The 14,094-nt window shown below is 48.8% G+C and overlaps 1 protein-coding gene across 1 annotated transcript in view; it reads left to right on the top strand.

The window, feature by feature from the left end:
- The window catches only part of LOC139229079 (protein polyglycylase TTLL10-like), a 46,807-nt gene extending 43,585 nt beyond the window's left edge, over positions 1-3,222 (top strand). Inside the window, exons 9-11 of the mRNA XM_070860736.1 lie at positions 128-244; positions 2,457-2,550; positions 2,693-3,222. Coding sequence (XP_070716837.1) covers positions 128-244; positions 2,457-2,550; positions 2,693-3,222 — 741 coding nt within the window. The remainder of the gene's footprint in view (positions 1-127; positions 245-2,456; positions 2,551-2,692) is intronic.
- The last annotated feature ends 10,872 nt before the right edge of the window (positions 3,223-14,094 follow it).

Genomic DNA, 14,094 nt, shown 5'->3' with positions numbered 1-14,094 from the left:
CAACCACACGCTGGGAAACAACTCAGTGGAGTGAGAAACAGAGTTAACGATTCAGGTCTGTGACCCTTCGTCAGAACTGGAACATTGATTAACAAATGCGAATGAGAACTTTAACGTTTTCTTCCAGAAAAGAATGCAGGAGATTATGACAACCTGCTTCAATATTGCCAAGGCCAAACTGGATTGCAAGCTGGGCTTCTTTGACCTCATGGGCTGTGACTTTATTATTGATCAAAATTTCAAGGTGATTGCAATTTTCATTCTCTTCTGCGACGGACTTTTGTTAAGTGTCAGTGCACATGGGTCAAAATGTAGGAAGACTATTTAATTTGGGGGCAAAGAACACCCATCAAAACCATCTATTGGTTACTTCCCTAACAGACATGAATATTATAGCCATGTAATATAAATGGTGTATTAAAGAGAAGGGGGATTTGGTCAGTTATTTAATTGCTGTTTGTGGAACCTTGCTGTGTTTACGTTACAACAGCGACTGCATTTCAAAAGTACTTCATTAATTGTAAAGCTCTTTAGGATGACCTGAGGATTTGAAAGGCCCTAGATAGGGAACATCTGATTCCTGTCGGTACATTTGAGGCCTTCTGCGACCCCGGTGGGCACCGTAAGAACGTTCATTCCATAAACTGTCAACACAACAAAATACTGCTTTTGTTTACTTTAAACTTCTATTAGTTTGACTGGACCGTGATTAGATTATTTATAGTGATGCTATCCCAAAGGAAGCACTCGTGGTACTGATTTCTCTCTGATGACACTGGGGTTCCCAGTGCCACCTCTACTTGTCCAATGAAAATTGAATTGAACCCCAGCACTTTGCTTGCTTTTTTTATGGCCTTATTAACCTGTGTCGCTACCTTTAGTGATCTGTGTATCCGTATCCCAGATCCCTCTGTTCCTCTACCCAATTTAGACACTTAGGGGATGAAATTGTCCCAATTTAAAGCCCCATTAGCGCCTCGGGAGCACTAACAGGCGGCGGAGACTTTTTGCCCGGGGGAGACGGGGGGGGGGGGTGTGACCGCCTCCTGGGAAATTGCCCGGGAGATTGTGGAGACGCAGCCGTGCGCAGCGACCCTTCACTGCCCCACAGGGGAAATTGCCTCCGGCGGGCCGCGAGGCTGGCCAACATCTGCTCGCGGGACGCTGGTTAAAGGGGAGGGTGCCAGTGTCCTGGGCCGCTATCTTTTTTTGGACTGCCGACTCTCGGGTTGGCTCTACGATGGTGGCACTGGCATGATCCAGGCCGCCATCGTGCAGCCCGGCACTCCATCTAGGGTGCCAGGCGGCTGGCCCGATCACACACTGCCCTGGCGGACCAGTGGAGGCCATCAGAGGCCTTGCAGAGTGGAGTGCACCGGCCCTCCCCTTTACGTGAAGGGGAGGGGCATTGAAGCGCCTCAGCGCGCCGCTTCCCGCCCCAGTAGCGCCCCGGAACCACCCCCAAAGGATGTGGAGCGAATGAGATTGCCCTCTGCTTCCTTTGAGGGACGGTAAGCCCAATTCAGCGGCGGGGGGGAGGAATTCTGCGCCGAGCCCGGCCCAGCTGGTTGCTGACCTATTATTTTCCAAGGTGTATGCGGCCTCCTTATTCTTCCTACCAAAATGTATTCCCTCACACTTATCTGTATTGAAGTTCATTTGCCAATTACACGCCCATTCTGCAAGTTCATTAATACCTTTGTGTATTTTGTCGCAGTCTTCCTCTGTATTAACTACACCCTTCAATTTGGCCTTACCTGTAGTGTCTCTGCACTGTACTATAAAGTCACACGAGGCAGATACTGCAGACAAGGTCACTACATGACCTGTCCCTTTATTCCCAGGACCAATTTTTGAAATTGTACTTCCGATTCCTGAGTCCAAATGATTTATGTAAATGGTGAACATCAGTGGCCCCAGCGCCGAACCTCGTGGAACACCATTTCCCACCATTTGCCAAACCAAGTAACTACCTACTTTCTGTCTTCTGTTGTGTAGCCAGCTTGCTATGCATTCTGCTACTTGTCCCCTGCATAAACAGCAAGCAGGCCCGGTCCAGGCGTCATATAGTTAGACACGGATAAAAGCCCTCGCACTCTGCTCCACGAGCCCTCACTTCTGCACCAGTGTGACAATTTCTCCTTGCCCAAGACCAGCTATCTGGTTGCTAAATGTTCCTAATTTAGTATCGAACTCAGGTCAATTTGTGCTGAAGGCCCACACCTACAGGGAACTAGATTGGGCTTTCCCAAATTAATTCCACACTCTATCACTATGGCTAGATTTCAGGGCAAACTTTTATCCCAACTCTGGATTTCAGCCCAGGTTCCAGAGATGAAATAATAGCATCTAATGGAGCCACGGGACCTAGTGCCATCCAAAATATTTCTCTGTCCTGAATTTGAGATGGAGCAAAAGCACATGGATTAACATTTCTGTGTTGGATCTGTTTGCAGGTGTGGCTACTGGAGATGAACGCCAATCCATCTTTACAGAGACACTGTTCGGTTTTGAGAACAGTTATCCCTCAATTGGTGTCCGAAACTTTGGGTAAGATGGTTGTTTCACTCTCGTTGCTACAGAGGGAGATTTGCGGAAGCCATTGGCAGTTTTCAAGCGCTGAAACGAGCATTTCATAAGTGATCCAATGGGCGTGCATTCAACAGACTTCTCTCTCTCTCTCTCTCCTCAGATCTGGTCATTGAGATATTCAAAAAAAGTAGTAAAGGAGCATTAATCTTACCGATTCAGTCACAAAAAGATTTTGTCCTGATATACAGCGGCTGCCGCAAGGACCTGGTTGCGAGAGCAATAAGAGCGGAAAGGGTCTCGCTAACAATTGTTAAGCAGCCTTCCCAGCTGAATCCGCGTGTTGCGAAACGTTTGCCGAAAAAGCCCGTGAGGAAACAGTCAGCGACTATGTCGCTCTCGGATCAGGCTGCCGTTGAGAGGAAACCGGTTCAGAAAGCCGTTTCATTGCTATCCCATGGACAGCTGCCAGTCGTTGCCCAGCTACAGAGCCTGTGCTGCACGGGAGACAAAGTTAAAACCAACCCACTCTCAAGAAGTCAACCCGCCTGTTCGAAAGAATGGAACCAACTGCAAACCAGTGTCTCCAATGCGCTAATGGTGACTGCGCCCATCGTACCTGCATTCAGCAGAAAGTTTGGTATTATTCCTCAAAAGAGTAAGAGTTTGGACTGTAGTCTGCTCTCCAAGTAGAGCATGGACTTCCTCCCACTCGCTCGATATCAAGTGCAGCTTGTCAAAACCATCTGGAACGAGACATCCCAGCAAGGTGATCGCTAGTCAGCTCCCTGTGCCTCAGGAGCGAAGTTAGCTCCAATGAGACCCACACTGGTCGATTCCATGCTTGACTGTAAGAGGCATAAATTGTTCACCTGTACTAAGTAAAAGTGCAGTGTTTGGATTGCCGCTGTGGGTGAAGAAAGAGAAAGCTTTGCTAGCACCCTGTCTGTTGATTCATCTTGGCAAATTAAAATCTGTCCCATTTATGTTGTCATCTCTTCATTCTCATGTCAATAGAAAAGTATTTTTTTCCTATTTTACATCAATGCAGATGATGCTCCTGCACCTATTTTCTATGTTTCTATAGTAGTTGAGGTCAATTCACTAAATATATTCAAAAGGGAGTTAGATGAAGTCCTTACTACTCGGGGGATCAAGGGGTATGGCGAGAAAGCAGGGAGGGGGTACTGAAGTTTCATGTTCAGCCATGAACTCATTGAATGGCGGTGCAGGCTAGAAGGGCTGAATGGCCTGCTCCTGCACCTATTTTCTATGTTTCTATGTTTCTATGCATTTCCGCCACGATAAACATCCAAATTATTACACGACATTAGCTTTCATCAGATATGGCTTTATTTCTGAAAGTATAATATAATTTCACAGGATAACTAATTGATTTCCAATGGCGTTTTCTTACAGGTAATAGTAAAAAAAAGAATGTCTCTTATTCCGATAAATTATCTGCTTGTTTTCCCCGCTCTAATTCTTTTTCTTTCTCTTTTTATTTGTCTTCCATTCACACTGTCTCCACCTTTCTCTGACGCATGCTTTCTCTCGTCATCCCTTTATCTTCCTTTGTGACTCTTTTCCCCCTTGGCTCCCCATCCTTCTGTGAGAAATAAAATAGGCTTCGGCCCAGGAGATAGGAGAGATGTAAGCTCGTAGCCCAGAAACTGAGCGGTGACAAGGCTGAGATATATGCTGAGATCGCAGGAGACTGGGGACACCAGGAGCTCAGTGTGGGGAGAGTGGGGACACCAGGAGCTCAGTGTGGGGAGAGTGGGGACACCAGGAGCTCAGTGTGGGGACACCGGGAGCTCAGTGTGGGGACACCAGGAGCTCAGTGTGGGGACACCGGGAGGTCAGTGTGGGGACACCAGGAGGTCAGTGTGGGGACACCAGGAGCTCAGTGTGGGGACACCAGGAGCTCAGTGTGGGGAGAATGGGGACACCAGGAGCTCAGTGTGGGGACACCGGCAGCTCAGTGTGGGGACACCAGGAGCTCAGTGTGGGGACACCAGGAGCTCAGTGTGGGGACACCGGGAGCTCAGTGTGGGGACACCAGGAGCTCAGTGTGGGGACACCGGCAGCTCAGTGTGGGGACACCAGGAGCTCAGTGTGGGGACACCGGGAGCTCAGTGTGGGGACACCGGGAGCTCAGTGTGGGGACACCGGGAGCTCAGTGTGGGGACACCGGGAGCTCAGTGTGGGGAGAGTGGGAGCTCAGTGTGGGGACACCGGGAGCTCAGTGTGGGGAGAGTGGGAGCTCAGTGTGGGGAGAGTGGGAGCTCAGTGTGGGGACACCGGGAACTCAGTGTGGGGACACCGGGAGCTCAGTGTGGGGACACCGGGAGCTCAGTGTGGGGAGAGTGGGAGCTCAGTGTGGGGACACCGGGAGCTCAGTGTGGGGAGAGTGGGAGCTCAGTGTGGGGACACCGGGAGCTCAGTGTGGGGAGAGTGGGAGCTCAGTGTGGGGACACCGGGAGCTCAGTGTGGAGACACCGGGAGCTCAGTGTGGGGAGAGTGGGAGCTCAGTGTGGGGACACCGGGAGCTCAGTGTGGGGACACCGGGAGCTCAGTGTGGGGACACCGGGAGCTCAGTGTGGGGAGAGTGGGAGCTCAGTGTGGGGACACCGGGAGCTCAGTGTGGAGACACCGGGAGCTCAGTGTGGGGAGAGTGGGAGCTCAGTGTGGGGACACCGGGAGCTCAGTGTGGGGACACCGGGAGCTCAGTGTGGGGACACCGGGAGCTCAGTGTGGGGACACCGGGAGGTCAGTGTGGGGACACCGGGAGCTCAGTGTGGGGACAGCAGGAGCTCAGTGTGGGGAGAGTGGGACACCGGGAGCTCAGTGTGGGGACACCGGGAGCTCAGTGTGGAGACACCGGGAGCTCAATGTGGGGACACCGGGAGCTCAGTGTGGGGAGAGTGTGACACCGGGAGCTCAGTGTGGGGACAGCAGGAGCTCAGTGTGGGGACACCGGGAGCTCAGTGTGGGGACACCGGGAGCTCAGTGTGGGGAGAGTGTGACACCGGGAGCTCAGTGTGGGGACAGCAGGAGCTCAGTGTGGGGACACCGGGAGCTCAGTGTGGGGAGAGTGGGGACACTGGGAGCTCAGTGTGGGGAGAGTGGGGACACCACAAGTGATGAGAAAGGACTTTTTAATCACATTCTTCCCACAGACAAATCAGTTCACTCAAAAGCAACATTCACACTGACCCTCAAGATAGTCATTTTTCTTAAATTAATAATGGATAGACATTTTCCTGGTCTTATCTCTGGCTTTTTTCCCCAAATTTACATCTATAATATATACTTTCTGATGTTACATCAAACTATATATTTCAAGTAGCCATAGCCAATAATTTCAATTTCTTTCTTCCTCTCATCAAACTCCTCTTCAGCTTAGAATCATGGAATGGTTACAGCACGGAAGAAGGCCATTCGGCCCATTGAGCCCATGCGGGCCTGTTACAGTATCCAGGAGACCGCACTCCCAATTAACGTACTGCTGAGCTGTCTTGAACAAATATGACCTGATCAGAGAGAACCAGCATGGGCTGGTAAAGGGTAAGTCATTTCTTAAGAACCTAGTTGAATTTTTTGAGGAGGTAACTATGGTGGTAGATAAAGGATTGTCTATGCATGCTATTTATATGGACTTCGAGAAGACATTCGATAAGGGTTCACATAAGAGACTGCTAACATAGGGATACGGCAGCATGGTGGTTATGTTACTGGACTAGTAATTTAGAGGCCGGCAGTTCAAATCCCACTTCAGCTACTGGGGAATTTAAATTCAGATAATTAAATCAATCTGGAATTTAAAAGTTAGTATCAGTAATGATGACCATGAAACTGCTGAATTGTTGTAAAATTCCATCTGGTTCACAAATGTCCTTACCTGGTCTGGCTTATATGTGACTCCAGACCCACAGTAATGTGGTTGCCTCTTAACCGCCCTCTGAAATGGCCTAGCAAGCCACTCAGTTCACTGTTCAATGCACAGTGTTCAGTTCCATTCACAACTCCACAGATAATAAAGCAAGCAAGATCTGGATAGCATTCAGACTTGGGCTGATAAGTGGCAAGTGACATTTGTGCCACACACGCGCCAGACAATGACTACCTCACCGCACCGACCTACAGCCTCATGAAGAATCTTCTGGCTCCGGTGAAACCCACAGATAAGTCGTATGAGGAGCTGTGTACACTGGTTCGGGAGCATCTTAACCCGAGGGAGAGCGTGCTGATGGCGAGGTATCGGTTCTACACGTGCCAGCAATCTGAAGGTCAGGAAGTGGCGAGCTACGTCGCCGAGCTAAGGCGACTTGCAGGACAATGTGAGTTTGATGGCTACCTGGAGCAAATGCTCAGAGACTTTTTTGTACTGGGCATTGGCCACGAGACCATCCTACGAAAACTTTTGACTGTAGAGACACCAACCCTCAGTAAGGCCGTTGCGATAGCACAGGCGTTTATGTCCACCAGTGATAACACCAAACAAATCTCTCAGCACACAAGTGCTAGCAATGTTCATAAATTAACTGGAACTGTGTTTGCGAACAGAAATGTACAGGGCAGAAGCCACAAGTCTGCAACTGCCAGCAGGCCTCAGGCGACCCGGATGACTCAGCGTCCACAACAAAGGATGAATGCAAGGCCATTCACACCTTGTTGGCATTGTGGAGGCTTCCATTCAGCCTATTCATGCTGCTTCAAAGGGTATGTTTGCAAGAGCTGTGGAACAATGGGGCACCTCCAAAACCTGCTAACCACCACGTGGCAGAGGAAGATCAGTCCAAGGTGGATCAAAGCAATTTCAAGCCTCAGAGAGAGGAGGCAGATGCTGAAGTACACGGTGTGCATACATTTTCGACGAAATGTCCACCTATAATGCTAAATGTAAAATTAAATGGCTTACTCGTAGCCATGGAACTGGACACTGACGCTAGCCAATCCATCATGAGTAAAAAGATGTTTGAGAGTCTGTGGTGCAACAAAGCACTCAGACCAGCCCTGAGCCCTATCCACACGAAACTGAGAACGTACACCAAAGAGCTTATCACTGTCCTGGACAGCGCCATGATCAAGGTCACCTACGAAGGCACGGTGCATGAATTGCCACTCTGGATTGTCCCGGGCGATGGCCCCACACTGCTTGGAAGGAGCTGGCTGGGCAAAATCCGCTGGAACTGGGATGACATCCGAGCGCTATCACATGTCAATGAGGCCTCATGTACCCAGGTTCTTGACAAATTTCCTTCCCTTTTTGAGCCAGGCAGTAGAAACTTTTCTGGGGCGAAGGTACGGATCCATTTGGTCCCAGAGGCACGACCCATTCACCCATAAGGCGCGAGCGGTACCTCACATGATGAGGGAGAGAGTGGAAATTGAGCTGGACAGGCTGCAACGCGAGGGCATCATCTCCCCAGTGGAATTCAGCGAGTGGGCCAGCCCGATTTTTCCAGTACTCAAAAGTGATGGCACAGTCAGGATTTGCGACGATTATAAAGTAACTATAAATCGTTTCTCGCTACAGGACCAATACCCGCAACCTAAGGCAGACAACCTATTTGTGACGATGGCAGGAGGCAAGACGTTCACCAAACTCGAGCTGACTTTGGCCTACATGACGCAGGAGCTGGAGGAGTCGTTGAAGGGCCTCACCTGCATCAACACGCACAAGGGACTTCTCATCTACAACAGATGCCCGTTTGGAATTCGGTCAGCTGCAGTAATCTTCCAGAGAAACATGGAGAGCCTAATCAAGTCGATATCATGCATGGTGGTTTTTCAGGACGACACATTGGTCAAGGGTCGGGACACTGTTGAGCACCTACAAAACCTGGAGGAGGTCCTCCCGCGACTGGATCGCGTAGGGCTGCGGCTGAAGAGGTCGAAATGCGTCTTCATGGCAACAGAAGTGGAGTTTTTGGGGAGAAAGATTGCGGCGGACGGCATTCGGCCCACAGACGCCAAGACAGAGGCTATCAGGAAATCGCCCAGGCCACAGAACGTCACAGATCTGCGGTCGTTTCTGGGACTCCTCAACTATTTTGGTAACTTCCTACCGGGGTTAAGCACCCTCTTAGAGCCCCTACATGTGTTATTGCGTAAAGGTGAGAACTGGGTATGGGGAAAAAACCAAGTAATTGCTTTTGAGAAAGCCCGACACATTTTATGCTCCAACAAGCTGCTTGTATTGTATAATCCGTGTAAAAGACTTGTGCTAGCATGTGATGCGTCGTCGTACGGAGTCGGATATGTATTATAAGCTAACGTTGCGGGGAAGTTGCAACCTATCGCCTATGTCTTCAGGAGCTTGTCTGAGGCCAAGAGGGTCTACAGCACGTTTGAGAAAGAGGCATTAGCATGTGTGTTCGGGGTAAAGAAAATGCACCAGTACCTGTTTGGCCTCAAATTTGAGCTAGAAACCGATCACAAGCCCCTCACATCCCTGTTCGCTGAAAACAAGGGGATAAATACTAATGCCTCAGCCCGCATACAAAGGTGCTATCAGCGTATAACTATACCATCCGCCACAGGCCAGGCACCGAGAACTGTGCGGATGCTCTCAGTCGGCTACCATTGCCCACCACGGGGGTGGAAATGGCGCAGCCTGCAAACTTGTTGATGGTGGCGCAGCCCACAGATTTGTTGATGGTCATGGAAGCATCTGAAAATGATAAATCACCCATCACGGACCACCAGATTAGGACTTGGACCAGCCAAGATCCTCTCCTGTCCCTAGTAAAAAAACTGTGTACAGCATGGGAGCTGGGCCAGCATCCCCGTTGAAATGCAAGAGCTAATCAAGCCGTTCCAGCAGCGAGTAACAGCATAGAGTGGCATTTGTGAGTTTGGTAAGTGGGTGAGTTCGGGCAAGCGGGGGTGGCAGGTGTTGTTTTGTCTTGTTTCTCCTACCAGTGCTGACACTAGAGCAGCTGTTAAGGAGTGCGAGCGTAGGAGACGGAGGCCCAGAGACCAGCCCAACCAGTTGCAGACAAAGATAGAGGGGTGCGAAATCGAGAGGTGATGTCACAGCCAAACTGGTAAGTGGTTGGCTGTTCGACTGGTAAGTATAACTCTCTTTTAGACTGACTTTTAGATTGGTTTAATTGGCAGCGAACTGCTAAGTAGCTGTTTGGTGTTTAAGTAAATTTTAATAAGTAAATTAATTTAAGGGTTAAGTCATGGCAGGAGAGCTCGGACCCGTGTCATGCTCCTCCTGTGCTATGTGGGAAGTCAGGGACGCTTCCAGTGTCCCTGGCTACTATGTGTGCGGGAAGTGTGTCCAGCTGCAGCTCCTGACAGACCGCATGACGGCACTGGAGTTGTGGATGGACTCACTCTGGAGCATGCGCGATGCTGAGAATGTTGTGGATAGCACATTTAGTGAGTTGGTCACACCGCAGGTAAGGGTTAGGACAGATAGTGAATGGGTGACCAAGAGACAAGGCAAGAGCAGGAAGGTAGTGCAGGAGTCCCGTGTGGTCATCTCCCTCCAAAACAGATATACCGTTTTGGATACTGTTGGGGGTGATGCCTTACCAGGGGAAGGCACCAGCAGCCAGGTTCATGGCACCGTGGGTGGCTCTGCTGCACAGAAGGGTGGGAAAAAGAGTGGGAGAGCTATAGTGATAGGGGACTCTATTGTAAGGGGAATAGATAGGAGTTTCTGCGGCCGCAACCAAGACTCCAGGATGGTATGTTGCCTCCCTGGTGGAAGGGTCAAGGGTGACTCGGAGCGGCTGCAGAGCATTCTGGAGAGGGAGGGTGAACAGCCAGTTGTTGTGGTACATGTAGGTACCAACGAAATAGGTATGAAGCGGGAAGAGGTCCTACAAGCTGAATTTAAGGAGCTAGGAGTTAAATTAAAAAGTAGAACCTCAAAGGTAGTAATCTCTGGATTGCTACCAGTGTCACGTGCTAATCAGAGTAGAGGGAGCAGGATAGTTAGAATAAATACGTGGCTTGAGCAGTGGTGCAAGAGGGAGGGATTCAAATTCCTGGGACATTGGAACCAGTTCTGGGGGAAGTGGGACCTGTACAAAAGGGACGGTCTGCACTTGGGCAGGACTGGAACTGATGTCCTAGGGATAACATTTGCTAATGCAATTCTGGAGTGTTTAAACTAATATGGCAGGGCGATGGGAACCTATGCAGAGAGATAGGGCGAAGTAATATGGAGTCAGAAACAGATGGTAGAAAGGTAAAAAGCAATGGTGGAAGGCCGAGTAAACAAAGGCAAGAAACAAAAAGGGCCAACTAGATCATAATTCTAAAAGGACAAAGGGTGTTAAAAAAACAAGCCTGAAGGCTTTGTGTCTTAATGCAAGGAGTATCCGTAATAAAGTGGATGAATTAACTGTGCAAATAGATGTAACAGATATGATGTGATTGGGATTACAGAGACGTGGCTCCAGGATGATCAGGGCTGGGAACTCAACATCCATGGGTATTCAACATTCAGGAAGGATAGAATAAAAGGAAAAGGAGGTGGGGTAGCATTGCTGGTTAAAGAGGAGATTAATGCAATAGTTAGCAAGGACATTAGCTTGGATGATGTGGAATCTATATGGGTCGAGCTGCAGAACACCAAAGGGCAAAAAATGTTAGTAGGAGTTGTGTACAGATCTCCAAACAGTAGAAGTGATGTTGGTGAGGGCATCAAACAGGAAATTAGGGGTGCATGCAATAAAGGTACAGCAGTATTCATGGGTGACTTTAATATGCATATAGATTGGGCTAACCAAACTGGAAGCAATACGGTGGAGGAGGATTTCCTGGAGTGCATAAGGGATGGTTTTCTGGACCAATATGTTGAGGAACCAACAAGAGGGGAGTCCATCTTAGACTGGGTGTTGTGTAATGAGAGAGGATTAATTAGCAATCTCGTTGTGCGAGGCCCCTTGGGGAAGAGTGACCATAATATGGTGGAATTCTGCATTAGGATGGAGAATGAAACAGTTAATTCAGAGATCATGGTCCAGAACTTAAAGAAGGGTAACTTTGAAGGTATGAGGGATGAATTGGCTAGGATAGATTGGCGAATGATACTTAAGGGGTTGACTGTGGATGGGCAATGGCAGACATTGAGAGACCGCATGGATGAACTACAACAATTGTACATTCCTGTCTGGCTCAACCGTGGCAATCAAGGGAAATCAGGGATAGTATTAAAGCCAAGGAAGTGGCATACAAATTGGCCAGAAATAGCAGTGAACCCGGGGACTGGGAGAAATTTAGAACTCAGCAGAGGAGGACAAAGGGTTTGATGAGGGCAGGGAAAATAGAGTACGAGAGGAAGCTTGCAGGGAACATTAAGACGGACTGCAAAAGTTTCTATAGATATGTAAAGAGAAAAAGGTTAGTAAAGACAAATGTAGGTCCCCTGCAGTCAGAATCAGGGGAAGTCATAATGGGGAACAAAGAAATGGCAGACCAATTGAACAAGTACTTTGGTTCGGTATTCACTAAGGACACAAACAACCTTCTGAATATAAAAGGGGTCAGAGGGTCTAGTAAGAAGGAGGAACTGAGGGAAATCCTTATTAGTTGGGAAATTGTGTTGGGGAAATTGATGGGATTGAAGGCCGATAAATCCCCAGGGCCTGATGGACTGCATCCCTGAGTACTTAAGGAGGTGGCCTTGGAATAGCGGATGCATTGACAGTCATTTTCCAACATTCCATTGACTCTGGATCAGTTCCTATGGAGTGGAGGGTAGCCAATGTAACCCCACTTTTTAAAAAAGGAGGGAGAGAGAAAACAGAGAATTATAGACCAGTCAGCCTGACATCAGTAGTGGGTAAAATGATGGAATCAATTATTAAGGATGTCATAGCAGCGCATTTGGAAAGAGGTGACATGATAGGTCCAAGTCAGCATGGATTTGTGAAAGGGAAATCATGCTTGACAAATCTTCTGGAATTTTTTGAGGATGTTTCCAGTAGAGTGGACAAGGGAGAATCAGTTGATGTGGTGTATTTGGACTTTCAGAAGGCTTTCGACGAGGTCCCACACAAGAGATTAATGTGCAAAGTTAAAGCACATGGGATTGGGGATAGTATGCTGACGTGGATTGAGAACTGGTTGGCAGACAGGAAGCAAAGAGTAGGAGTAAATGGGTACTTTTCAGAATGGCAGGCAATGACTAGTGAGGTACCGCAAGGTTCTGTGCTGGGGCCCCAGCTGTTTACATTGTACATTAATGACGAGGGGATTAAATGTAGTATCTCCAAATTTGCGGATGACACTAAGTTGGGTGGCAGTGTGAGCTGCGAGGAGGATGCTATGAGGCTGCAGAGTGACTTGGATTGGTTAGGTGAGTGGGCAAATGCATGGCAGATGAAGTATAATGTGGATAAATGTGAGGTTATCCACTTTGGTGGTAAAAACAGAGAGACAGACTATTATCTGAATGGTGACAGATTAGGAAAAGGGGAGGTGCAACGAGACCTGGGTGTCATGGTACATCAGTCATTGAAGGTTGGCATGCAGGTACAGCAGGCGGTTAAGAAGGCCAATGGCATGTTGGCCTTCATAGCGAGGGGATTTGAGTACAGGGGCAGGGAGGTGTTACTACAGTTGTACAGGGCCTTGGTGAGGCCACACCTGGAGTATTGTGTACAGTTTTAGTCTCCTAAATTGAGGGAGGACATTCTTGCTATTGAGGGAGTACAGCGAAGGTTCACCAGACTGATTCCCGGGATGGCGGGACTGACATATCAAGAAAGACTGGATCAACTGGGCTTGTATTCACTGGAGTTCAGAAGAATGAGAGGGGATCTCATAGAAACGTTTAAAATTCTGATGGGTTTAGACAGGTTAGATGCAGGAAGAATGTTCCCAATCTTGGGGAAGTCCAGAACCAGGGGTCACAACTAAGGATAAGGGCTAAGCCATTTAGGACTGAGGTGAGGAGAAACTTCTTCACCCAGAGAGTGGTGAACCTGTGGAATTCTCTACCACAGAAAGTTGTTGAGGCCAATTCACTAAATATATTCAAAAAGGAGTTAGATGTAGTCCTTACTACTAGGGGGATCAAGGGGTATGGTGAGTAAGCAGGAATGGGGTACTGAAGTTGCATGTTCAACCATGAACTCATTGAATGGCGGTGCAGGCTCGAAGGGCCGAATGGCCTGCTCCTGCACCTATTTTCTATGTTTCTATGAAAGGACGAGCTGTCCATTCAGGCAGACTGTTGTGGGGTAACCGCGTAGTTCTACCCAAAAAGGGCAGGGAGACGTTCATCTCGAATCTCCACAGCACACACCCGGGCATAGTAATGATGAAAGCGATAGCCAGATCCCACGTGTGGTGGCCCGGTATCGACTCTGACTTAGAGTCCTGTGTACGGCAATGCAACGTGTGTGTTCAGTTGAGCAACGCACCACTAAGTTTGTGGTCCTGGCCCTCCAGACCATGGTCGAGGATCCATGTTGACTATGCGAGCCCGTTTCTTGGTAAAATGTTCCTGGTGGCGGTGGATGCTTTTTCAAAATGGATTGAATGTGAAATAATGTCAGGAAGCACCGCCACTGCCACCATTGAAAGCCT

Source organism: Pristiophorus japonicus, chromosome 18 (assembly GCF_044704955.1).
Source record: "Pristiophorus japonicus isolate sPriJap1 chromosome 18, sPriJap1.hap1, whole genome shotgun sequence".
Lineage (NCBI taxonomy): Eukaryota > Metazoa > Chordata > Chondrichthyes > Pristiophoridae > Pristiophorus > Pristiophorus japonicus.
Note: the sequence above shows the minus strand (reverse complement) of the source record. Positions and strands in the feature narration are given on the sequence as shown.